The sequence below is a fragment of the Sceloporus undulatus genome, chromosome 8 (genome assembly GCF_019175285.1).
Source record: "Sceloporus undulatus isolate JIND9_A2432 ecotype Alabama chromosome 8, SceUnd_v1.1, whole genome shotgun sequence".
NCBI classification, from domain to species: Eukaryota; Metazoa; Chordata; class Lepidosauria; order Squamata; family Phrynosomatidae; genus Sceloporus; species Sceloporus undulatus.
In genome coordinates this window covers 3,458,795-3,484,129 of record NC_056529.1, presented here as the reverse complement: position 1 = coordinate 3,484,129, position 25,335 = coordinate 3,458,795, and the positions used below count along the sequence as shown (strand labels likewise).

Below are 25,335 nucleotides of genomic sequence, written 5' to 3'. Positions count from 1 at the left end.
TTGACCATATATATATGTGTGTGTGTGTGTGTGTGTGGTCCCTATATATATAGTAACATCCAAAATCCACAAGATAGCAATACCTTTATAGGGCCAACCAAAATGCACATTATATGTATTGCAAGCTTTTGAAGCTCCCTGAAAGGCAGTAGCTTCTAGTCTTGCTAATGGGAAATCTTTGAAATAGTACAGCAACATCCAAAATCCACAAGATGTTGATACCTTTATTAGGCCAATCAAAATGCACATGATAACACATTTGCAAGTTTTCGAAGCTCCCTCAAAGGCAGATGGGTTTTTGTTTGTGTTTGTTAAATGGCCAACACAGCTGTCCCTGAATGTTTTCAGTAACACAACGTACGGTGAAGGCAACACTACGGTGTTGTGCCTAAAAGAAATCCCAGATAGAAAACACAATAAAACAAGGTGTATTTAGCAGCTACCCCAGAGGCACCGAAGGGAAAAATAAAGACCTGAACATTTCCCCATTAACCGGCTGGAATTGAGTGGCAGCGCTGACTTCCAAATGGCTTTTTTCCAGATCATTATCTGTCATTGCTTTTCAATTGCCGTGTGACTGCGGACCTCAAGATGCGCTACTACTCTGCACATTGCTACAGGGCAAATTCTCAGACTAGAAATATCATAATGCATGGTTAAATGCGTTGCAATATTCCAACTGGCTTGCTCTGGAAAAGAAAGATATTGGTAATTGATTATTACTATTAAGCTTTATTTATAGAGCGCTGCAAATGTACACAGCGCTGTACATACAATCAGTTAGAAGCAGCATAAAATAAAACGAACCTGCCTAAGGCATGGATGCTACTAAAATGATTTAAGAAACAGGGGAAACTAAAGGATGTTGAAAAACAGAAGGGAAGGAACCAGTAGAGCGAGAAAGAGGAAAGATGTCAAGGGCAGAAAGGAAGGAGCAACAGGAATGAGAAGACCAGAAGGAACTGGGTCGAGAGAAGAAGTTGCGGGCTTGGAAGGAGCAATCTCAGAATGAATAGTAGTAATCCTAGTGAAGAAATAGGTAGCAAAATCATTAGAAGAAAATAATGAAGAGATAGGAGGAGGAGAAGGTTTAACAAAATGCCCCCAGATGCTCTGAGATTTCCCCATAGGGACCTCCTTCCCCACAAGCAGCGTTTTGCTTCCCTTAAACCCAAATGCCAAGGAAACGCAATGTACCCAAACGGTGCAAATCAGCCGCACCCTCCCTGCCTTTTTAAAAAAAACAAACCATTTATCCTTAGGACTTAATACAAAATCCGTTATCATGCGCTTGATCTCAAAGTGGAGTCGGTGAACTCGTATTTTAGACATTTCTCCCGGCTATTCTTTTCCGCAACCAGCTCAGGATGGTTCGAGCCCATTACTTCCCTCGGTGGCGAGTCAGATTTTTCTGGTTTCGCAGGGGTATAAAATGTCCCATCGCTCCCAGATGGTGCTGCATTACAGGCCCCAGTCAGAGACTATTCCCCTTTACCTGTGATCGGAGGGAGAGATAGGCAGCCGAGAGGATGAAATGGCCGAACTGCCGGGGTCCGAACGAAATCTGGACCTGACCCGCTCCAATGGCCGGTTCATCATCAGCACCCTCATTGGCCCCGAGGGCAGCGGCCGGAGCCCTTATGGCCAGAGCGACATGGCCGGCTACGACACCCATCACACCCACAACAGCACTCTCTACCTCCAGACCTTTGGCTACAATACCGTCGACGCCGTGCCCACCTACGAAAACTATGCCAACACCAAGATCTTGGGGGACAACAAGAAGCCCAGGCCTACCTTGGCCGATCTGCACTCCTTCCTCAAGGTAAATGCAAACCATGCTCCCAGTCCCATGGCTCCCAGTCTCTCTGGTGTGCTTCATCCTTGACGCTTTGCCATAGAAATGCCATTGTGTCTTGAGTTGAGAGAACAGGGGTCAGCCCTACCATTAGGCAGGATGAGGCACCCGCCTCTGGCAGCAGATACTGTGGGACTATTATTATTATTATTATTAATTTAATTTTCTTATATCCCACCTTTCTTTGAACATAGGGACTCTCAAGGCAGTGAACAACAATGCCTGATTCCCACTACCTTTTAAACCGGGTCGCAAATCGGTTAGAATTGGTTCAAATGACCCTGGTTCCCACTTGAACCAAATCGCCAAATCAATTTGGAGAAGGGGGCATGCACTAGACACATTTAACTGGCGTCTTTTTGATGCTGATTTTTGCTGTCTTTTTGGATAAATCAATTCCGCGCAAGTGTGAAACAGATGCTGATCGGAATCGGTTTAAATTTGCCCTTCGGCCAGCTGGAGCAGGGTCCATTTTGAACAGATTCATTCATGAATGTGATCCCCATGATGTGTGTGGTTTTGTGTGGTTTTACCCAGCAAGAAACCTGCCATCGTCACTCGCCAAGGTACGAACCCCATCGAAGCAGCAGTTTCTCTGAAGGAGGGGTGGAAGAGACGGTCAATGAAGGGGAGGACAAGCCGGAAGGAGAACCAGTCCGTTTTGGATGGGTCAAGGGGGTGATGGTGAGTAGGCTTGGGATGATGTCTAGCTGCTGCGTTTTGTACTAGATATAATTTCTGAGTCATCTTCAAGGGCAGCCCCACATAGAGTACACTGAAGTAGTCTAGACAGATCATGAAACTTCAGAACCCAGGATTCTGTCAGATGGAGCCATGGCAGTTAAAGCGGTGTCAAACTGCATTATTTCTCCAGTATAAACGCACCTCCAGTCAGATGTTATCTGAAGCTAATCCCAAAATATGGTTCCATCAATGGAGTTCAATGTGCTTTCATGCTTCTGCAGACCTTTGCACTCATCTGTTGTTGCTCCTCTATATTCTAGATCCGTTGCATGCTCAATATCTGGGGTGTCATTCTGTACCTTAGGCTTCCTTGGATCACAGCACAAGCAGGGATAGGTAAGTATTGTTTAATACTTGTGTAAGCGTGCTCACTTGGACCATGCATCCCTTGACAAACTCCATCTCAACACATATCCAGGGGTAGCTGTGTTGGCCACATAGCAAAGGACAATAACATCCCAAACCCACAAAACAGGGATACCTTTATTGGACCAACCATAATGAACAAAATACACAATGCATCTTCAGAGATGCTAGCCACAGATGCTGGCGAAACGTCAGGAATAAACTCTTCTAGAACATCGCCGCATAGCCTGAAAAACCCACAAAAAACTATGGATGCCGGCCATGAAAGCCTTCGACTTCACAAAGGTATCACTGATGGATTTTTGTTTGTATTTGTTCAATGGCCAACACAGCTCCCCTGAATGTTTCCTGATCTCCAGAGTCCTAGTCCAGTTCTCAAACCACTTTGCCACGCTGGCTTTCTATAGGCAATGTAGCTTTTTGTTTTGGTCAAAAAAGGAAGGAATAAGGGAGGAATGAGGGTCATCAAGACCATCCCAGGGCTGGCATTTGCCCCACTTACCCTAAGCAATATAATCCAAATGACTTTTCCTACCTCCGCAGCCCTGACTTGGGTGATCATCCTGATGTCAGTGACAGTGACCACCATCACAGGGCTGTCCATCTCCGCCATTTCCACCAACGGCAAAGTGAAATCAGGTAGGATTTGACCAAGTATCCTTTCTAGTTTCCATGCTACATCCCATATGATCTTCTACTCTCCTTGGCTTCAGGCAACATCCTTCCTCCTCTCTATATCCCCCCAACAACCACGGTTAAAACTGAACTTGCCACCTCATCTCCGTACCTGCAAGGTTTTGAATTTCAATTGACATTTTCACACATGACCGGACTCTCCATTCCACCCCATGCATCCGAGGAACTAGGCTCAGGTCTACAAAAACCCAGGCTACTAGCGTCTTTCTTTCAGTTAGTCTCAAAGGTGGTGCAATATCCCTTTGCATCCTGGCAGAATTGAAAGATATAGCCATGCCAGTCTGTAGAATCAGTATATATAGAGAGATCTTGTAGCACTAACTGAAAGAAAGAAGTTGGCAGCATGAGCCTTCCTAGACTTCAGCAGCAGAGTTCATATGGGATAATTCTGGCCCTCAATCTCTCAGGTGGGACTTATTTCCTCATTTCAAGAAGTCTTGGGCCTGAGCTGGGCGGCTCCATCGGCCTCATCTTTGCTTTCGCCAACGCCGTGGCCGTGGCCATGCACACCGTGGGCTTTGCAGAAACAGTGCGGGACTTACTGCTGGTAAGGATCTGCAATCCCCATAGGAGCAGGATTTGGAAAAGACACCTCTGAGGAGACTACAATTCCCAGAATCCTCCAACAGGAATTTAATTGAAGCTGTGGATTAAAAAAAATCCATGGACTGCATAAAGTGGGCCCTTGGTATCTGCTGGAGTTTGGTGCCAGGACTTCCCGCGGATGCCAAAATCCATGGAATTGGGCCTCCCCTAATCAATGTTGGGGATTCTAGGGGCTGTAAGGGGTGCTGGGGTGCTTTTTGGGGGGCGCACTTAGGCCTCCAGGGGGCTGAAGGTGAGGTTTCTTCTTCCCCAAGGAATACAACGCGACCATTGTAGACCCCACAAATGACATACGCATCGTTGGGGTCATCACTGTGACGGTGCTGCTTGGCGTCTCCTTGGCGGGCATGGAGTGGGAGGCCAAGGTAAGGCACCATTTGTGCAGGTCTGTATTTATTTCAGGGAGTGTAAATAGTACCCTGTCGATGAATTCATTGGTATTTGGCAGGCCCAGGTCCTCTTCTTCATTGTCATCATGATCTCCTTCATAAACTACCTGGTGGGCACAGTCATTCCAGCCAGTGAAGAGAAGCAAGCAAAGGGATTCTTCAGTTACAGAGGTAAACTCTAAGAGGTGGCGATCCATGTCAGTGGGGTGATAAATCCACTCCAGGATTTACTTAGAGCTTTATAGGAGCTCACCAAGGTGCAAAATATTGGTGGTAGTTTTCGGCCCCTTGGATAGCTCCTTAAATAGGTCTGGAACCCATTTGTTCTTGTTGTTGTTGTGTTCCTTGAAGTCATTTCCAACTTATGGCGATTGTGGGGTTTTCTTGGCCGCAAACCGGACCTTATGTGCGCTCACACCAACCTCCTTGTTTTTCCAGGGGATATCTTTGCCCAGAATTTTGTTCCCAACTGGAGGGGGCCCGACGGCAGCTTCTTCGGTTTGTTTTCCATCTTCTTCCCATCGGCCACCGGCATCTTGGCAGGAGCCAACATTTCTGGTGACTTGAAGGTAGGCGTTCCTGGGAGGGAATGGGTCGCTGCTGTTATGGGAGAAATGCATTGAAGGTCTTGCTTAGAAAGAGCATAAGGAAACTGACCTATACCTGTGTGATGCATCTGAGGAAGTAGGCTAAAGTCTACCAAAGCTCATGCTACCAGCTTCTTTCTTTCAGTTAGTCTCAATGATGCAACAAGAGCCCTTTGTGCATATATACTGTGTGTGTGTGTGTGTGTATGCACACCATCAAGCTCCCTTTGCATAATATATATATATATACACACACCATCCAATGTCTTTCAGCGCTCTACATTGGACAGACAGGACAGTCTCTATGCCAGAGGATAAATGGACATAAATCAGACCTTTTGAATGGGAGTATGCAAAAACACAGTTGCATTTGCAATGCGTGTATCAACATTTCTTTCCCTCCCTTGCATAGGATCCTGCTGTGGCCATTCCTAAAGGGACCCTCATGGCTATTTTCTGGACGACCATCTCCTACTTGGTCCTTTCTGCTACAATTGGTAAGAAATGGCCATTTGTTGGTTGAATCAGTGGAAGAGTTACGCTGGACTACACCAGCCAAGGGATGGGAATGCTGAGGACCAAGGACAGATGCATGTTTCATTTCCCATCATGTTTGCATTTGGACCCCAAACTTTTTGGAATGAGTATCCTGCCTCCCTCCTGGGGGGTTTCTACACTATAGAAATAATGCAGTTTGACACTGCTTTCACCACCAGGCTCCATTCTACAGAGCACTGGGATCTGTAGTTTTGTGAGGCACCGCTAGCACTCTCTGGCAGGGAAAGTGAAATACCTTGTGAAACTTGAAATTTCTGAACTTTGGCTGATATCTTGAAACCTACCCAATGACTTCATATTCTTGTAGGCATCTAGCCAAAGAGATGAGAAATGCTCCAAGATGTGGGTTGGAAGCCAGGGCCCACCTTGAATGAGAAAGAAGTAAGAAATAACCCTGAATTGTTCCTCCTTCCAAGGCGCTTGCGTGGTCCGTGACGCATCTGGAAATGTGAACGACACCCTCCCCATTGGTTCAATGGGTTGTGAAGGTGTGACCTGTGGCTACGGCTGGAACTTCACCGAGTGTGCGCAGAGCCACAGCTGCCGCTATGGACTCATCAATTATTACCAGGTACAGGGTTCGAAACCCCGCTCAGCCATGATGGAAACCAACTAGGTGACCTTGGGCGGCTAGTCCCACACTTCCCTAATGTTTCCCTCCTTAGACCATGAGCATGGTGTCTGGATTCGCGCCACTGATCACAGCTGGCATCTTTGGAGCCACTTTGTCCTCTGCTTTGGCTTGCCTGGTCTCAGCACCCAAAGTGTTTCAGGTGAGCAAGAACATGCCTTGACGCATAAACCTTTTTGCATTGTAATTAAAATTATTAAACTAGTGAAGAATTGCTCAGCAGGATAGTTTAACCCCCTTTTGTGCTTATCCTTAAGATCCAGTAATGTAGGCTTGAGTCATTTGACTGGAAACCTAGGACTTTATTGCACTGATTCTGGTGCCTGACATACTTCTTCTGAATTGGGCTCAAATTTGGAAGTTGCGCTTATCGGCACTACTTTATGTGCTTTTGCTTCATCCTATAAAGTCCTGGGATTTGTAGTTTTGCACATTCTTTAGCCTTCTCTGCAAAGAGGGTTGGTGTCTCACCAAACTACAAGCCCCAGGTTTCTATAGGGATGGCACCGTGGCAGTTAAAGTGGTGCCAAATTTGCATTATTTCTACAGTGTAGGTGCCATCTCCATCTGTTTTGACATTTTAAAAAAAGGACAAAAGGGGGTTAAACTAACCGCATCTTTAACTGGTTTGTCTGAGAATGAGCTTTCTTGGCTTTGAATTCACTGCTTGTAGCTGAGGAAGTGGATGGAAATTGCTGTTTTCGTCTCTCCAATAGTGCCTTTGCAAGGACCAGCTCTATCCTGTCATTGGCTTTTTCGGGAAGGGATACGGCAAAAATGACGAACCTATCCGGGGTTACGTCCTGACATACTTCATTGCAGTTGGCTTCATTCTCATTGGTAAGACTTTCAAAGGGGATCGATCTCTTGGGATCAATCTCTCATTGGATACTTGGAGTGGGCCAAGCATGAGATTGTGGATTCCATATTAAAATCCTCAAGTTCTATGGTGTTAAAACCCACCAAATCCAGGCTATGAGACTGAATAACGACTTAACCAAAATGCTCCTCTCTTTCCACAATCCTTGCAGCGGAGCTGAATGCCATTGCTCCCATCATCTCCAACTTTTTCTTGTGCTCCTATGCTCTCATCAACTTCAGCTGCTTCCATGCCTCCATTACCAACTCTCCAGGTGAGGATTTGCATCATAATACTTAGCAATAAGGTTAAAAAACAACAGCAATGTTAAGAAGAACATTTCTAGAATCTCATTTGATGGGGACGGAAGAGTCCCAGCAGATCTAATGGGGCTGAGTAACAATAGGAAAAGGCTATGCAACGAGACGTATGCAGGTAAGTTCTTGCTCACCTGAAACGCTTTGCGTTGCATTGAGGACTAGAAGCTCAACCAGAAAGAAGGTCTTAGTTATCATCTTGAGGTACTCTATATGCACAGGGCTTTGAATGCTTTCTTTTAAAATCCCGCATGGATGCCAATGTCCTTTTTGTGCCATATCTGTACAGGCTGGAGGCCCTCGTTTCGGTATTACAGCAAATGGGCAGCTCTCTTTGGCGCGGTTATCTCCGTCATCATCATGTTCCTGCTGACCTGGTGGGCCGCCCTCATTGCCATCGGGATTGTGGTTTTCTTGCTGGGATACGTTCTCTACAAAAAGCCTGGTAGGTACTTGGCACAGTCAGTAGATCACATCTTAGGTCTTGGAGACTATATTGGAGTAGGGGTCTGGATTCGAATTTCCACCCAGCCCTGGAAACCCATAGGATGACTTTGAGCGAGTCGCACTCTTGCGTCCTCAAAGGCAATGGCACTCTTCCTCTGAAGAAATCTCAAGATAGGGTCGCCAAAAGTCAAAGGCTCATAACAACAGCAATAATTGCTATTATAATTACATCTACAATACATTTTTTTAAAAAGTATTATTTATTATTATTTAATAATAATAGAAATAGTAGGAATAATAGTAGGAAGCATTCCCATCAAAGAAATGCTTGGAAGAGATAATTTTGGGCCATCAACCCAGAATTCACCAACCAACATACAATGGGGACTAGCACTGGGAATAAATAAATGCCAAACTGGGTTTTCTGGGAATCATATTCCAAAACAAGAAACTCTTCCAAGCTCTAAGAAAGAAAGAATCCATTGATTGCTTATATGATTTTCTATTGCTGGAGTTTCGTCCAAGTCATTTATTTCAAGGATTTCCATATCTCGCCTTTCTCCTGCAATGGGATTCAAGGGAGATTAACGTTGGACTTTGGAAAATTGGTCAAGAAACGCATGCCGTCCCTGTTTGATGCATCATCAGGTGCATCTCCATTAAATGCAGATCAACAGATCTGATCTTTTGGGGGGATTTTTTCTCTTCAGTGGTGAACTGGGGTTCGTCGGTGCAAGCTGGATCCTACAACATGGCCCTGAACTATTCGGTTGGACTCAATGAGGTGGATGACCACATTAAGAATTACAGGTAATGGTAGCCCATCATCCCCATCATCCTCAGCATCTCCTTTGTTGCAGCAACAGCTTCATTGGCTGCCAAGCTGTTTCCAAGCACAGTTCAAAGTGTGGGTTGTGGTGTATATATGTGTGATATAGAAAAGAGATGTGAGTCTAAAACACACTGCAGAAATAACCCAGTTTGAAACCGCGTCAACTGCCTTAGATCAATGCTAAGGAATCCTGGGAACTGTAGTTTTGTGAGACATTGAGCCTTCTCTGTCAGAGAACCCTGGTGCCACAATAAACTACAATCCCCAAGATTCCCTAGCACTGAGCCAGGGCAGTTAAAGCTGTCTTGAAGTGGATTATTTCTCCAGTGTGGACTGGACCAATTATAAGTGGTCCAACTGAAAGTCATTGAAATGACATATGATGTGCAAGACACTCTGGGGTGCATACGCAAAACCCATTCTTTTCAATGGGACTTGCACAGGAGAATCACCTATTAGATTGTGCTTCTGTGTTTGTGTCTGTTTGGTCAGCTGTGTCTCTCTCCTCGTTTCTCTCCATGGCAGTCAATATTTGGAAAGCACAGCCACCAAGTCTTCTGGTGGCAACTCAGGTATAGTTGCTCTGTTGCAACTCAGGTATAGCTTAGTGGCTTTCTCATCGTTTCCTCTTCAGGCCTCAATGCCTGGTCCTCAGTGGTCCTCCCAATTTCCGTCCGGCGCTGGTGGATTTCGTGGGCGCCTTCACCAAAAACCTGAGCCTGATGATCTGCGGGAATGTGTTGGTTGTGAGTATTTGTTGTTGTCATTGTATGCCTTCATGTTGTTTTCCACTTACGGCCAGAGCTCTCTGATGCACCAGGCTGAATACCTCCCCAAACTACAAATCCCAGGATTCTGTAAGATAGAGTCATGTCAGTTAAAGTGGAATCAAACTGCTTCAATTCTGCAGTGTGGCTACGTCCCTCATCCAACACTCAGACTACTACCACACTGGCTGTATTATTATTATTATTATTATTCAACTTTATTTATAAAGCACTGTAAATTTGCACAGCGCTGGACAGAATAATCAGCTTAATTAAAATAAATCAATCAATACCTGCAGTCCAACTAGAGTTGTTGTTGCTGTGTGCCTCCAAGTTGTTTCTAACCCTAAGGCAACCCTATACCAAGGCTTCCTTGGCACGTTCCTTCAGAAGGGTTTGCCATTGCCATCTTCTGAGGCTGTGAGAGCATGACTTGCCAAAGGTAGTCACTCCAATATGCGGGGAAATGCATGAGCCTCTTGCATGCATGTCCTTTTTCTTCCGATGGCTCTTCCATGCTTTCTCCCTGCTTTATGTTTTGCAGGGACCCTGCAAACAGGTCCTACCCAAGCTCCGTCTTGCGTCCAGAGGCCATGTCAAGTGGCTGACCAAGCGGAAGGTCAAAGCTTTCTATACAGAGGTTTTGGCGGAGGACTTGAGGACCGGGGTGCAGATCCTTATGCAGGTAAGATCAAGATAGGGATCTTGGGCCTCATTCCTACTACCTTTTAAAACGAATTGCAAAACGTTAGGAATAAACTGAATATGGCCACATAGCTTGAAAAACCCACAAAAACACTATGGATACTGGCCACAAAAGCCTTTGACTTCATAGAGTGTTTTATAATTTGGGGGAGAACATTATCAGACTTTTATATATTGTGCATTATGGAAGCTAGTAGTGTAAAAACCTACTCTTTCAGAGCTCTCTGGTTTTTGCTGCATTCCTCCCAGTTTCATAAGTGGCAAAGTGATAGATAGAGAAAATGTTGCATCTCATTGCTGGTTATGGATGGAAAATATTTTTCCCTGTTTAAGAAAAAGTCCATCTGTTTCTTTGGTGAAGGCCTCCGGTCTCGGGAGAATGAAACCCAATGTCCTTGTGATCGGATACAAGAAGAACTGGCAGGCAGCTCATCCCCAGACGGTGGAAGAATACATTGGGATCCTCCAGTGAGTTGGACAATTGGGTTTGTTGGGTAGGTTCTGTTGCAATGAAATGGGCTCACCCCAATTTGCCTAATTTAAGGGTTCCCTCTCTTATCAACTGAAGACCTAAACTGTCTAAATCCAAGACTTGATCTGTCTTTTATGGCCATCAATCTGAACTCTGTCTCATACCTGCTCTTGGTCTTTTTCTATGGAGTTTATCACACGAAAGAGATCAGGAGTTTATCCCATGAATATCCTGGGGAAATCGCGTAATTACACGAAATGATTTCACATGACGTCACACAAAACCCACCATGAAAGCGGTCACAAAGAAGCATTAATGTGCATCTTTTTTACTTTTAAGATTTTGGCGCCAATGCATTCCCGATGTCACTTTATTTGCGCAATTGCATGCGGTAATCATTTGTGCAATTACTTGCCATTTTTCGCTCCATTTGCAGAATGCTTTGAATGCGCTTTAATCTCTCTTTAATGCCGAAATGAGCCCCAGTGTGATCAACTCCATAGTATGTCTCTCTGTGTTATCCTTTTGCATTCCAGTGATGCTTTTGACTTCAGGTTTGGGGTCTGCATGGTGCGCATGAAGGAGGGCCTCAACATGTCCAGGCTCATGCAAGCGCACAGTGAGTATCTATGGCCCACCATCTTTCCTACACCGAGGATTTACTGGATCTATATTGATCTCTGTCCCACCAAAGCAGCCTTTGTGGCTGCATGCATAAAATGGATGCATGTTGCAAAAATAATCCCATCAGAGAGTTTTGGTGCCTCGATTGAAGTGCTGTCGCTCCTGGGATTCCTAGTTTCTCTTCCAAAGAGGGCTGGTGCCTCACCAAACTGCAAATCCCAATATTCTGGAGCCATGGCAATTAATGTGGTGCCAAACTGCATTGTTTCTGCAGTGTAGATGCACCCTTGGACTCATTTTAAAAGCCCTCTGCAATTCAAATTTCTTGAGTGAGAAAAACAACTAGGAACTGCGCAACCCATTTTGAACTCTGGCCCCATCATCCACAGCCTTCTGTTCTGCCAAGCGTGTTATGGGGAACCCATGCGTGCTTTTAAGATGTGCATTGCCTGTGTGTTCACATCTGTTGTGTTTAACATGTGTCTTTTTCTCCTTTCTTCCCAGTTAATCCCGTTTTTGAGCCAGCGGAAGATCCCCAGAAGAATGGCAGCACTCCTTCCGTAGCAGGAACATGTAAGTTCATGAAATGCTCACCTTTGCAAACTCAAACATTCATCAGCTAATAGGTTTCAGTGGCCAAGTTGGGATTCGAACCCTCGTCTCCAGAGTCTTATTCCAATGCTCAGACCAAAGCATTTGGTTCTACCAAAACGGATCCATAGCTTCCTATGAAACTGGAATAGTCTTTCATTACAGAACTGAGGACAAAGCATCTGTGCCGAACCAGTTAGGCCAAAATAGCTTTGTAATTTCATTGTACATCTTACATTTAAATCTTCAGTGCTTTCCTATTCATGCAAATTTAAAAAACAAACATATTTGCAGTGGATCCTGATGCTTTGGTCGCAGAACAACAGGCAAGCACTATCTTCCAGGTGGCACAAGGCAAGAAGACAATAGATATTTACTGGCTCTTCGATGATGGAGGTATGTTTGGGGTTCGAATCCTGAGTAAAGGGAGTCCAGCAGAAGATTATGTTAATCATTTGGCTTGTGATTTAAAGAGCCTTCCCCGCACTGCTTCCCAGTGAAAGCATTCATCTTGGATAGTAACAAATAAACTGGAGTGCAATAAGATCCATTGCCAGCCTGTTATCAGTTCACAATTGCACGGTAATGCGCAAAGCACTGTTCCTGTTTCGGGTGTTTAAAAAGACACAACAGCATCAGGAGGGAAGCTTTGTGCAATAATCTGCGATGACCCAAGTTATGACTTTTTAAAATGTGCCCTGGTTTCCCGCATGGCAGGTCTGACCCTGCTCATCCCGTACCTTCTTAGCCGGAAGAAGCGGTGGGGCAGATGCAAGATCCGAGTGTTTGTTGGCGGACAGATCGACCGAATGGATGAGGAACGGAAAGCGTAAGTCTAGGCATCCTGGCCTCGAGACCCTTGAGACCTTGGAATAAGAAGTCATGGGTTTCATGGCCAAGCTGGGAATTGAACCCTGGTCTCCAGAGTTGTAGCCCAACACTCAAACCATTGCGCCACCAGTCTTTTCATTATCCGCAGAAGTGAGAGAAGCAATGTGGGCGGGCGAGGTGTGAGAACGACAACACTTGAATTGCAAAAATGATATCATTAAAATGCTTACAACCCTTCTCTCTCTCTCTCCATCCTCTTCTGTAGGATCATCTCTTTGTTGAGCAAATTCCGACTTGGGTTCCACGAAGTCCACATCCTCCCAGACATCAACCAGAAACCCCGACCTGAACAGTAAAACCTCACTATTGTACCTTTCCCCCCATTCAGTAGGTTCTCTAGAATTGTCTTGTATTCAGGTTCAGCCTCCCTTACCCCAAAGTGCTTGGTGCCAGCGGTGTTTTGAATTTTGAATTTTTAAAGATTCTGGAATACCCGTATTTGCATATACGTGCTGAATGAGGCATCTTGGAGATGGGACCCCAAGATGGGAAATTTGGGGACTGAAGGAAAATTTCACGGGGGGATAGAAATTCTTATGTGGGGAGACGATGGCCCTGTACACACCTGGGGGCAGAGTCGGGGTGCAGTTTCTTGATGGCGCATGCCTGACTCTGCCCCTCCAGGGTGCCCTGATGCCGCATGCTGTCCTAGACGGCGTGCGGCATCATGACACACCTCTGGCGCTACATCCAAACAACGCAGTGCTGAAGGGCACCATACAGCCACACCATTTGCCATGGCATGAGGTTGCCACAGCCCCGATCCGGCTGAAGAAGGGGCGGCTGCATGCTGCTCCTTCCCGGCGGTCTATACAGCCCCAATGTCCTCATTTTATCCCCCGCCCCATTGCTACACCCCAAGATTTATACTGGTCCCCACGGCTCACAGAGACCATAAGGAAAACATCCTAATGCCACTGTTTGGGGAACTCTCAAGATGCTCAGCAGGTTTTGGTCCTAGAAGAAGAAGTCCTTCGGTTGCTTACAGGAGCTCCGTGGTTTTCTTTGCAGCGTGAAGAGGTTTGATGATTTAATCGCCCCGTTCAGACTCAACGATGGCTTCCAAGACGAGGCGGCGGTGAACGAGATGAGACACGGCTGCCCCTGGAAGATTTCGGATGAGGAGCTGGCGAAAAACAAAGCTAAGGTCAGGCAGCCTTGTCAGATGTTGCCGGCATAAAAAGTGGGGAGGAGGTGGTAACAGGGTAACCAGATGTCCTCCTTTTCCAGGACATGTCCCACATTTCAACCTTCTGTCAAGGAGGAATTTCCAAATGTCCTCCATGTTGCGTATGACTGAGAAGCATGCATTTACATTCATATGAGTGTTTTTAGCTTCTTCTTCTGGTCACTTTGGGTGGGGAAGGAAAGAGGAACCAGGGGCACCGGCTCCGATCCAATGGGTCACTACTTCATTGGTACCACTATGCACCATGTTTTCTGTCTTTTGCCCTTCAGTCACTTCGGCAAGTTAGGATGAACGAAATCTTGCTGGACTACTCAAGGGACGCGGCTCTGGTCTTTATGTGAGTATCACAAAGCGCCAACCGACCCACCAGAGCATGACTGGCACAGATAGGACAAAAAAGAAAAGGTCTTCACTTGAAAGAAATATATTATGTACTCTGCAGACCAAAGGTCCCAGAATCCCCCGGCCAACATGATCATAGGATCCTCAAATGAGAAGCATGCTTGCAAACGTTGCATTTGAGGACGGCTTGACTAGGGACACAACGACCTTAAAAGCATCCCAGGTTCTTGGCATTTGATTTTGCAATTCACAAAAACTACAAATCCCAGAATCCGGTAGCATGGAGCCGTGGCAGTTAAAGAGGTGTCAAAACTGCATTATTTCTGCATTGCAAATTAAACCTATGACTTTGAATCCTAGCCACTTGGAAGGGAACTTAGCAAATAAATAAACAAATAAATATTTCCCCTTCAAACCAGGATTGTCCCGGTTTTCCCGGACAACGGCAAGCCTAACTATGGTCCCGCTTTAACTGCCATGGTTGCTAATTATGTAAACCTGGGATTTGCCGGAGAACTTGAGTTGGCTCCCCAAACTACAAAGCCATGGGTTTTATAGTATGTTCCTATGTCAGTTAAAATGCAAACAGAGTGCTATGTTTGTATGGTATGGAGGGATCCCGGTCTCTATCCATGTCCTCCATCTCCATCTCTTCTTTTAAATGCTAACTGAAATAAGCTGCCGTTTCCATCTCTCTTCCAGAACGCTTCCGATCGGCCGAAAAGGGCAATGTCCCAGTAGCCTCTATATGGCTTGGCTGGAAACCCTTTCCCAGGACCTGAGGCCTCCGGTCATCCTGGTCAGAGGCAACCAAGAAAACGTCTTGACCTTTTATTGCCAATAAAACCTTTGGACAATTGAGCCTTGGAGTCGGAGGAAGGAGATCTTGATCTTCATCTTTGGGTTCAAGACATCCGGCGGTTCTGTTTAAGATGCTGGAAACGGGCAATAAAAGACTGTTGTTGTTGTTGTTGTTGTGTGCCTACAAGTTGTTTCCGACTTACGGTGACCCCAGGGTGAACCAATTGTGGGGTTTCCTTGGCAAATTTTGCAGTGGAGGTTTGCCATTGCCTTCCTCTGAGGCTGAGAGAGTGTGGGTTGCCCAAAGTCAGCCAATGGGTTTCCATAGCTGAGTCAGGATTCGAACCCTGGTCTCGAGAGTCTTAGTCCAGTGCTCAAACTAGTACTGGTTGAGGGACAATAAAAGACAATTGCCACGCAATTGAAAGCGCCTGTGATGATCCCCAAACTCTGGCCCTTTAGGCATTTTGCATTTCAGCTCCTGAAAAGTGTACAAAGGGGGAGGCAGGGTAAACAAAGTGCAGTGTGTGCATAAAAGCAAGTATCTGTGCAAACAAATGGGGACTTGTGTCAACAAAAATGGTGACCAGGGCAGTTAAAGTGGTGTTAAAACGGATCGTTTCTGCAGTGCAGACACATCCTTGGTAATCCAAGGCCAGCTTATCTGCTTGAAGCCTTGATGCCTTGAATTATCTGAAACCCTTTGGGTAATTTTTCCATAAAGCCATGCCCAAAAGCAATGGTTCGCAGCCTTTCTTTGCACAAACAGGTGCTTGTTTCGCACATACTGCATGCGCATTGCGCAAGAGAGGGAAGGCTGTTTTTAGCCGAGCGGCTGATGCAACTCTTGCTGCCACTGTTTGCAAAATGGACATTGCTAGCGTCACAACAAAGATGGGTAAAAACTGACCCCACATGACGGAAAGAAGACCCTGGGGCTATTGATATTAATGCATATATGCAACTATAAGTCAACCACAAGGACAAGGCGAGGGCTGGATTTGGGGCCATATATATATATATATATATATATATATATATATAATTTAATAAACAATTTGTAATCCACTCTGAGATCATTTCTAAAAAGTGTGGTATAAATAGAATTAATAGTATAATAATAATTCTACTTATATTGTTATTGTTATTATTATTATTATACTATTATAATAATATTATTAATTCTTTATTATATATATTATTGTTAATATATAATATGTATATAATATAATTATAATATGGCATAATATATATTATATACATATACTGTATGTTATTATAGAATAAATTAATAATATTAATAAAATAATATATAATTTAATTATAACATAATATATATAATATATCTATCTATTTATCTATATTATATTCATAAATCTATTATAGAATAGAATAATAATATTAATAACATATATAATATATAATAAAATTATAAGGTAATACTGTACAACTATATATATATATATATATATATATATATATATATATATATATAATAGTTATTATAAACTAGAATAGACAGCCTGCTGTTTGGATTGACAGCTCCCGCCCCAGAACCGCCCCATCTCACCCCGCCCATTTGTCGACCCCGCCCATATTTCCATTTCCCTCCCCCTCCCGTCTCTGGAGGCTCCTGATAGGCCCACGTCCCTCGCATCAGGCGGCCGTCGACCAATCCGCGTAAGCCACAGCGGCGCCGCGAGGGCGGGGGGGGAGGAACTGGAGGCTCCGCCCCCCGAGGGTATATAAGGGGGCGGTGGAGGGGTCGAACGCGCAGTGTTGGCGTCGTCATCGGCGGAGGAAGAAGGGTGAGGTCAATTTGGGCAGCGGCCATGGAGGGGCCTGAGGCGGGCGGCGTCACTCTGGTGGTCAAGAGCCCAGCGCAGCGGCACCCGGACCTCCATCTGCCGGCCAAGCGCGACTGGAGCGTCCGACGCCTCAAGGCTGAGCTCGGCCGCCTTCACCCGGACGCTCCGGTGAGCCCCTCCTGCAATGTTTATTACTGTTTATTATCATTGACAGCCCCGTCTTCCTCAGGGGCAGCTGAGAAGAAGAAGCTCGGAGGGGGACTACAACTCCCATGATCCTCCGGCGGGGCGGGGCGGGGCTTCAAGGGAACGGCGACTCCCCAAATTCTCCAATACGCCTTTTCTTTGGGAGGGCTGCAGGTCCCAGGATCCTTGAGACAATGGCAGGCTTTGGGGGGACTGCAGGTCCCATCGTTCTCAGAGGGGAGCTCAGCTTCCAGGGGCCTCCTAATGGAAATGTTCTGAGAGGACTGCAGCTCCCATCATCATGTTCCGGGGGGGGGACTGCAGCTCCCCTCAGCCTGTTCCAGGAGTGGGGCTTCAGCTTCCAGATTCCTCCCCCGGCATGCCCTGGTGGGATTGCAGCTCCCATCAGCATGTTCCAGGAGGCATGTTCAGATGTTTGAGTCAGGAGGATGGGTTTTAGAGTGGGATCAGGATGGGGACAGTCCTGGAGTGGCCTTATGGGAGGGAGCCTGGGGGCTTAGGGGTGGAGCCTCATGGCTTGGGGGTGGGCCTGGATATGCTGGGGGTGGGGCCTGGTGGCTTAGGGGTGGAGCTTGGAGATGTTGGGGGTGGGGCCTGGTGGTTTAGGGGTGGGGCCTGGAGATGCTGGGGGTGGAGCTAAGTCTTTATTAAGTTGACAGCTGTCAGGAGTAGGAAGAACTTATATAATGGGTTCCTAACTGATACCAGAGATTAAGATTAAGAGAGTCCTATCTCTCCAAAGCTACCTGAGTTGGATCTTTGTCCAAGATGGTTTCAGAAGTGTCTGTTGCTCTGCTCAAAAGCACAAATCAAGGATTCAAAGCTTTCCTCTGGCTGGGCGTACAGTGCGCCTGCGTTATACGCAGCTTTGAGACTATGCTCTCCAGCCGTGTGGGGCGCAAGGGGCGGCACGTCCCATTCAGATGAATGGGACACGTGCATGAGCCCCATTCAAGTGAATGGAGCTCAAGCATAGGTGGAATTCGCCTTACTCAGGGGGAGGGTCTGGAACGGATCCCCCTCGTAAGGCAAGGGTCCACTGCAATTGGGAGGATAGGAGAGAGATCTCTGAGTCTAGTTCTCTCTTGAGTGAAGGTACTTCGAAGACAAAGTTCCTAGTCATGCCAATATTAAGTTTATAAGAAACGAAAACATGAACCGTCTCCCAGGTTCAACAGAGTCTGTCTTTTGACCACTGTGTTCTCTTTCTTTAAAGCCTGAAGACACTCAGAGGTTGATTTATTCTGGGAAGCTCTTGCATGACCATCTCTGCTTGGAAGAAGTGCTCAGTCAGGTATGTAATGTCCCATGCTAACCTTGCTTTCGATACATGCACAGAGGCGTTAAGTAAATGCAAACAACTGAGTCCTGGCTTGAAGCTGTACTTTGCTTTATTTTCCAGCAGGAGACGGTGCACGTTCTCCACCTGGTGTGCAATGGAAAGAGCCCGCCAAACACCCAAGAGCCTGCTGCAAAGGTATTAAACAGTCAATTAGATTTCTGTCTTTCCTGTTTCAAACTGGGCATATCAGAAAGCCTGGGATGATTGCAGCCCAGTAATAGTTACTTTGGAAAGTGTTAGTGCCGCAACAGGAAGGAAGGTTTCCAGGTGAACACAGGGAAGAACAATTCTGCTGCGTTTTGAGGTGCATTCGTTACAGTGTTCATTGAAGCTTGGTGCTCTCAGTAGCAAACAAAGCTAACACAGTTACAATACTTGGGCGTTCGCAGATCTCCGTAATGTGACAAAAATGATGCCTTTTCCATTTCTGTACCAAATGGGGAGGTAGCCCCAGTGGTCAAACTGGAAACCACTAGAAAGTGAGCCCCAGTGTTTCCAAAATTGAGTCGTGGCACAAAATAAGATGTCTGGGGATGATGGGGATGGGGATATTTTAGGTTAGAATTGCACCTGCTGGTGCCTTCCAGAGGCATCAATCTCCTTGTTTAGGTCTCCATTTATTTTTCAATTGGAGGGGCCCAGAAGCTACACAGATGAGTTTTGGGGGTTACAAGTGGTCCATGGATTACAGAGTTCTCTCACAGCTATGCAAGAGAGTATCTCATTGTCAGACAAATGGAGCCTTTGAGATACAGTGATAATGTAGGGGCCTAATAATGTACAGTATGCAGATAAGCCAGTGCTCTTTGTCAATGGCTTTTAGGCTCACAACTGGCTCATCTCTGTAATCATGCTGCAGTTTGGAGCCACATTGGTTGTTATAAGACAGCAGGCCAGCCCTAAGCATTGCAGACTGAATGCTGCTGGCATAATCTGCCTTCAGTGATGGAACAGAGTGCCTGCCAAACTCCACATCAAGTGGAAAATGTTGCATCCCACATTTCACATTTGTTTTAACCATAGTGTGCCCTCATGAAAGTATGTCTATAAGTCTCTAATTTTCACTGTTTATTTAGAATGCAGATGCTGAGCATCAGCCTGCTCCAGTTAGCCATGAGCTTCTAGTACCTTCTTCAGTCCATGCTTGGAGTCAGAGCGGAAACATTTCCAACCAACCTGATGCAGCAGGAAATGCTGGTGATCGGTAGGTATGCAGCGTGTGGTAAAAGCTGGTAGTCAAGTAATTTGATTATTAGTGTGTCTTAACACCTTAGTTGTTTGTCCATTTGGAATGGTACTCGCATATCCCCTCCTGTGAGGCCTCACAAATGTGCAAATAAAGGAAACATTTCTTCCCATTTTAGCTCTTTTCAAAAGCATGGGCAGGAAGGATGGACAGGCATTTTATTCCAAGGATTAGATGAAAAACAGGTGGAGAGATGCCAACTGTTTTATCTTCTCCTTAACCTAGAATTAGTAAATTCCTCCCTGTCCACAAGATCCAGAGGCCTTGGGGAAGAGCAGGAATGGCTGGTGATTAGAGTATGAGAAGAAGATTGCAGGCTACTCCAATACTTTTAAGCCTGTAAGACATCAAGATATTTTCTCCAAGTTAAAATCTAACTGGAGTACAGCTTAATTCTGCCTTCTAGTAGTTTAATACAGGAATGCCCATTAACATGGGGACACTTAAGAAATCCTTACCCTGAAGCATACTGCTTTGTGACACCCCATGCCATATATCTTAAATTAGCTAGGAATGGGGCAAAATAATAGCATATCTGTTCTGATCAAGTACTTTGTGTTTGCTTCTGAATTAGATCTCCACCAACACCACATCCCTTTCAAGGCATGAACCCTGGCTATCCATCTTATACGACATACCGCATGCTGCAGTTTTGGTTCCATCAGGTTTATGCAAGACAGTATTACATGCAATAGTAAGTTGTCCTTTTCATCTTGTCATTTTTAATTGAGCATTCAGTGCCTGAGGTAATAGCCATGTTATCAGCAGATATAATGGGGCTGAAATGCCACACTGTTCATCTTTCAGTATAAATGTTAACCTTCTAAAATACTCAATGGTTACAGGAGTGTTTGAGCACTTACTGGAGCAAATTCAGTGTTAAAGAATGTACAGTTTATGGTGTTTATTTTTTTTATGCCCTGCCTTTCCCCCAAAACTGAGACTCAAGGCAGCTTATACATTTATTTTATCTTGTCCTGACAAAAGGGCTTTCAAACTCATCTTTAAACTCATCTTTTTAACCTTTATTTTTGCATTCAGCATGGCTGCAAACACTGCTGCCAGAGACGCCTCCTCCACACGAAGTGCCCAGGAGATCCCAGTGGCCCGAGTGGCAGCGCCAGCTCCGCTTCCTCACCCGTTTCCTGTTGAAAACCAACCCAGAAATCAAAACGCTCCGGCTCCGGCAAACCCAGGAGCCAACCAGAATCTCCGCATGAATGCCCAAGGTGGTCCCTTGATGGAGGAAGACGAAGAGGTCAATCGTGACTGGCTGGACTGGCTTTATTCTGCAACCCTTTTCTATGTCTTTGTCAACATCGTCTATTTCTATTCCAGCATGAGCCGGTTTGCCATGGTGATGGTGGGCACCTTTCTGATGTATCTGTAAGTATCATGGCAGCAGGGCTTGTTTTTCTTTTGTGGGGGCATGGAAGAGAAAGTGGGGGTGCATGCTTGCCATTGTTAACTCACAACTAACAGCCCCATCGTACCCTTTTCAATTTATAAAAAGTAATTATACTGGTTTGTGTCATTTAAAATTCAATATTTAGGGGACTGACTAGCTGTCGGCCCAGTCTGGATGTACCACTAGATCAGGGATGGGCAAAGTGTGGGCCATATGTGACCCCTGGGCTGTTTTTGTGAGCCCCAGGGTCCAAAATTACCCCAAATGCCTTCTGGAAGGGTAATACAACACATTTAGGACCCTTCCCAAGCCATTTTAATCCCAGAAGAGGCGGGATTTTTGTTTCCAAAACGCTTAAACAGTCTGTGTAATTGAAATCGATTGTTTAAAATTCATTAAAGGGCAGTCTTTAAAAAAAATCAATCAAACAGCACAGCACACAGTAAAAGCCCATCACAGTCGACTCCTAAAAGTCTGACAGCGTAGGAATGTTTTCACTTGGCCGGGGGAAAGAAATGAAGCCTCCCTGGGCAGAGAGTTTCAACCAGTAGCAGAGGTGGTTTTATATAAGAAGGCCTTGAGTACACTTAGGAGAAGACCTGCAAGGCTTTTGAGCATCTTGAGACGTGTATCTTTCTTGTACTGTAACAGATGGGGATGGGGAGGCAGGAAGAAGGTCAAGTCAGGCAAAACTGATATTTCTTTGGTCAACTTGCAGTAGATTTGTGTTTTGAAGAACAGAAATGTCCCCACTCTGGCTGAAAATGCATGAAGTGTGGGCAACCAAAATGGATGGAATGTTCTTAGTGAAATTATTCGGAGCACAATACTGTTCCTAGAAATAAATTGGTTGTCTGAGTGTTATACTTAAAGTCCCTGGCTCATTAAATTACTGGGATATCTTCTTCCCAGTCACTCCCCTCTCTTCCTTGTTTTGCAATTTTGACTCCAGGTGGTAATGCTTGAGACTCTAGAAAAAGGTATCCTATCATTGTTATTATACAGTGGTACCCCGGGATACGAATGCACCGCCTTACGAAATTTCCGGGTTACGAAAAAAATCCATTTAAAAAAACTGTTCCGGGTTACGAAGGTTTTTTCGGGTTACGAAAAAAATTTTGGTGCTTTTCGGCGCTATTTCACACGAAATCGTGGCTTTTCCCCATTAGCGCCTATGGGTTTTTCGGCTTGCGAAGTATTTCGGGTTACGAAAGCGGCGGCGGAACGAATTAATTTCGTAACCCGGGGTACCACTGTATTGTGCCTTTGGGAAGGATGCTTTGTAGTCTTCCTGCTTACGTTTTATGGAGTGATTAGCAAGGCTTGTACAGCCTTTGGCTCCTTCCTGGTTTTTGAATATTTGGGCAGGCGTTCTTCATGCCAAGCCTTGGAGTGACAGCCTTTCATTCTCATACTTGTCTATTGTCTTTTAACTGTGTAATTGCCTAGCATTTATTCTTAAAAGCTCAGGGGGTAACCAAACAAATAATGGATTCTCTTCCCAGGCACCGCGTGGGCTGGTTTCCTTTCAGACGGGGGCCAGGTCAGCCTGCGCAGAACAACGTTCCTCTCCAAGGTGCTGTTAACCAAGACCAAAATAATAACTTACAGGTAGGTTCTCGTTGGGGTGTGCTTTTAGTCATAAGCTTCATTTCCCCCCCCCCCGTTTTCGTCCCATACCTGACACATCTTTGCCCAAATCAAGTGTTTAATGAGGCTTGCTTTTGAGATAATGAATTATTGTTAGGGTTTCTTGCTTTATTTATTCAAATATTTCTAGTCAGCAAAAAGAGCACTGTTGAGCAGTTCTTACAGTAAAGAATTACTTCATGTTTAGGTGGAAGAATTTGAACCCATTGGCTGCTGTTGCAAACAGAAAAATCAGCTTGCTCCATCTAACAAACATCATTTCATATATTTAAAGATGGCTCTCATGTTACCTCTGTCTTTTCTTCCAAGCTAAACATACCAATCTGATTAAGTTATTCCTCATAAAGCTTAGTTTCCAGATCTTTAATCTTTGGTCAACCCTTCTCTGGCCATGTTCCAGCTTGTAAATACCCTTCTTGAACTATTCATGCTGGATAGTATTCTAGGTGAGGCTTGGCCAAAGCAGAATAGAGTGGTACTATTACTTTCCTCAGCCTGGACACTATACTCCTATTGATGCCATGCAGTTACATTGCCTTGTTTGACTGCTGCAGCATATTTGGCTTTAAAATGTGTACTGCAAACAACATTTCTTGGGAGTGATTAAATCTTGCTTCTCCTTTTTTAACCCCCTGGGTTAGCAGGAAGAAAACATAGATGAACAAGAGGAAGCCGATGCACCCAGCGCCATACCAGAGAGCCAGCCAGCTGCACCTTCCTTTGCGAGCACCGCCTGGCTGTTCTTCAAGAGCTTCTTTGCATCACTTCTCCCCGAGGGACCTCCAGCTGTCGCAAACTAAACGGCTGCTTGCTTGCAAACCATCAAGTGACTGCAGTTACCCACTGATACTGGACACTAGCTGGAAGGCTGAAGTGACCAGGTGGTGTTGGATAAAAAGAAACTGAAGATGAACACAACCATCACAAGACAAAATGTGGTGGTGGTTCAGTAAACTTATATATATAGTGGATGCTGAAACAGAGGATCTGCGACATTTTGTAATTCTGTACTTAACACGAGTAAAGCTTCAGGTGGGCAGGAGCTGGAGAAGCAGATTGCTCCTGCCAGTTACTTGATTCCTTTTGGAATGTGTCTTAATACTCTTAATTACACCAAGTGTAGTATCTTATGCAACCAGCGAATTGCTAGATGGGTGTTACAAAGAATTTACAGGGAGGATGTATGCCAAAGACAGAACGACCCCATACTTATCCCTATATACGCTGCATTTGGAAGATCAAAATAGCTTACAAAAGAAGAGGCTGTTCTTACTATACTAAACAGGATAGTGAGATCTTCTTCCACAGCATTAGAACGAGAGCTGTTTCTCTCACAGGTTGAGCCAAGTGTTCATCTCTTAGATGGAGCAACTGTGTAAACCCTGGTTGCTCCCAGGCCTTTCTGCAAGAAGGATTCTGTATTCGGTGCATGCAGTCAAAATATATTTGCAGGCCTTTCTTCTGTCACATTCCCAACTCGGGAGGCTCCTGTGCACCGAAGTATTGGGGGAGCTGGCATTTCTCTTCCATATGCTGCAGCCTTAAATTTCATCTTTATAATTATACTGCGGATTGACTGCAGAGTAGAGAAACTTTCCAGTGCTGCTTTGCCAAATATGCTTTGGGCTGGATGCATATGTGTGAAAAGCTGTTAGATCAACCGTTTCTTTTGTGGCCTCTTAAAAATTGCTCTGGAGGGTTGGGGACCCTTGGAAAAGCATGGAAGGTGGGAAAGCTTGGTAAAAATTGCTGTCCTGCCCCCTTGTTCTGCTTTAAGCATCTTCTTCATTTGGGTTTCCTCTGCAACAGAAAAGAACCTTCCTTCAATTCTTGGAGAGACAAGTCCAAATCCAACACCATTGTAGCCCTAGCTTTTTTTTACTAGCTTCAAAATGTGCGTGCAGCTCTGTAAGCCACATCCAACAAAAGTTGTGAGTGGAGAATGAATATGTACTTAAATGTCCTGTGCATTTTAAAACTTGTGGGTATTAAAAAGTACCAATTGCTTATGATCAGTATATTCTGTGCCTTTGGGATCGTCTTCTTCAAAGTAGCTGATGGCAAGTCTTGAGATGCTTTTCTTTGCTCCTTTGTTGATCCTTTGGAGGCACTTAAAATCCCATTTCTCTTGCCCCTCGGTCTGTGTGCCTCCTTCCAAAGCTCCTCCATGAGTTTGCAATGTGAACCTTTGCTACTCAGGGATCATTTTCTTAGACCTCCTGTTTATATGTTGTCATTTTCTTTTCTTCAAAAAAAATGCTGGAATTGTATTTTCGCTGTTTTGGATCATGAAGTCTGAACCTCCCATTCCCATTTCTAATGTATATTGTAAACTTTATCTGTACAGTGAAATAACCTATCTGCCCTTTCTTGTATATTGTCAACAAAGTTTAATATATAAT

General features: G+C 45.0%; 2 protein-coding genes across 5 annotated transcripts; both read left to right on the top strand.

Moving 5' to 3' along the window:
- The first annotated feature begins 1,246 nt into the window (after positions 1-1,246).
- On the top strand, positions 1,247-15,441 carry SLC12A3 (solute carrier family 12 member 3). 2 transcript variants are annotated; one of them, XM_042437855.1, is made up of 26 exons: positions 1,247-1,825; positions 2,396-2,542; positions 2,863-2,938; positions 3,512-3,607; positions 4,072-4,211; positions 4,525-4,635; positions 4,719-4,830; positions 5,098-5,228; positions 5,659-5,743; positions 6,221-6,375; positions 6,470-6,577; positions 7,152-7,275; positions 7,467-7,568; positions 7,901-8,056; positions 8,769-8,868; positions 9,525-9,636; positions 10,202-10,342; positions 10,724-10,830; positions 11,371-11,453; positions 11,963-12,031; positions 12,344-12,445; positions 12,767-12,878; positions 13,146-13,232; positions 13,952-14,087; positions 14,399-14,466; positions 15,174-15,441. In XM_042437855.1, exons 1-26 carry the CDS (start codon positions 1,535-1,537, stop codon positions 15,313-15,315), a joined length of 3,093 nt encoding a protein of 1,030 aa, XP_042293789.1. In that variant the 5' UTR covers positions 1,247-1,534; the 3' UTR covers positions 15,316-15,441. The 2 variants fall into 2 exon arrangements, with proteins under 2 accessions (XP_042293789.1, XP_042293791.1); XM_042437857.1 differs by lacking the exons at positions 8,769-8,868; positions 9,525-9,636 and having other exon boundaries at positions 10,724-10,856.
- Positions 15,442-17,034: 1,593 nt separating this feature from the next.
- On the top strand, positions 17,035-24,589 carry HERPUD1 (homocysteine inducible ER protein with ubiquitin like domain 1). Of its 3 annotated transcripts, none has more exons than XM_042438166.1 (8): positions 17,035-17,248; positions 18,504-18,581; positions 18,693-18,764; positions 19,706-19,833; positions 20,450-20,569; positions 20,917-21,261; positions 22,789-22,894; positions 23,575-24,589. In XM_042438166.1, exons 1-8 carry the CDS (start codon positions 17,105-17,107, stop codon positions 23,731-23,733), a joined length of 1,152 nt encoding a protein of 383 aa, XP_042294100.1. In that variant the 5' UTR covers positions 17,035-17,104; the 3' UTR covers positions 23,734-24,589. The 3 variants fall into 3 exon arrangements, with proteins under 3 accessions (XP_042294100.1, XP_042294099.1, XP_042294097.1); XM_042438165.1 differs by having other exon boundaries at positions 18,690-18,764; positions 23,578-24,589; XM_042438163.1 differs by having other exon boundaries at positions 18,690-18,764.
- Positions 24,590-25,335: the final 746 nt, after the last annotated feature.

Bases quoted from the DNA above. Each gene is read 5' to 3' on its own strand.
- SLC12A3 (XM_042437855.1), top strand. From the start codon at position 1,535: ATGGCCGAACTGCCGGGGTCCGAACGAAATCTGGACCTGACCCGCTCC. The intron at 2,939-3,511 runs GTAAGTATTGTT...CTACCTCCGCAG, and splicing joins CACAGCACAAGCAGGGATAG to CCCTGACTTGGGTGATCATC. The intron at 8,869-9,524 runs GTAATGGTAGCC...TTTCCTCTTCAG, and splicing joins GACCACATTAAGAATTACAG to GCCTCAATGCCTGGTCCTCA.
- HERPUD1 (XM_042438163.1), top strand. From the start codon at position 17,105: ATGGAGGGGCCTGAGGCGGGCGGCGTCACTCTGGTGGTCAAGAGCCCA. The intron at 18,582-18,689 runs GTATGTAATGTC...TTTATTTTCCAG, and splicing joins TGGAAGAAGTGCTCAGTCAG to CAGGAGACGGTGCACGTTCT. The intron at 20,570-20,916 runs GTAAGTTGTCCT...TTTTGCATTCAG, and splicing joins AGACAGTATTACATGCAATA to CATGGCTGCAAACACTGCTG.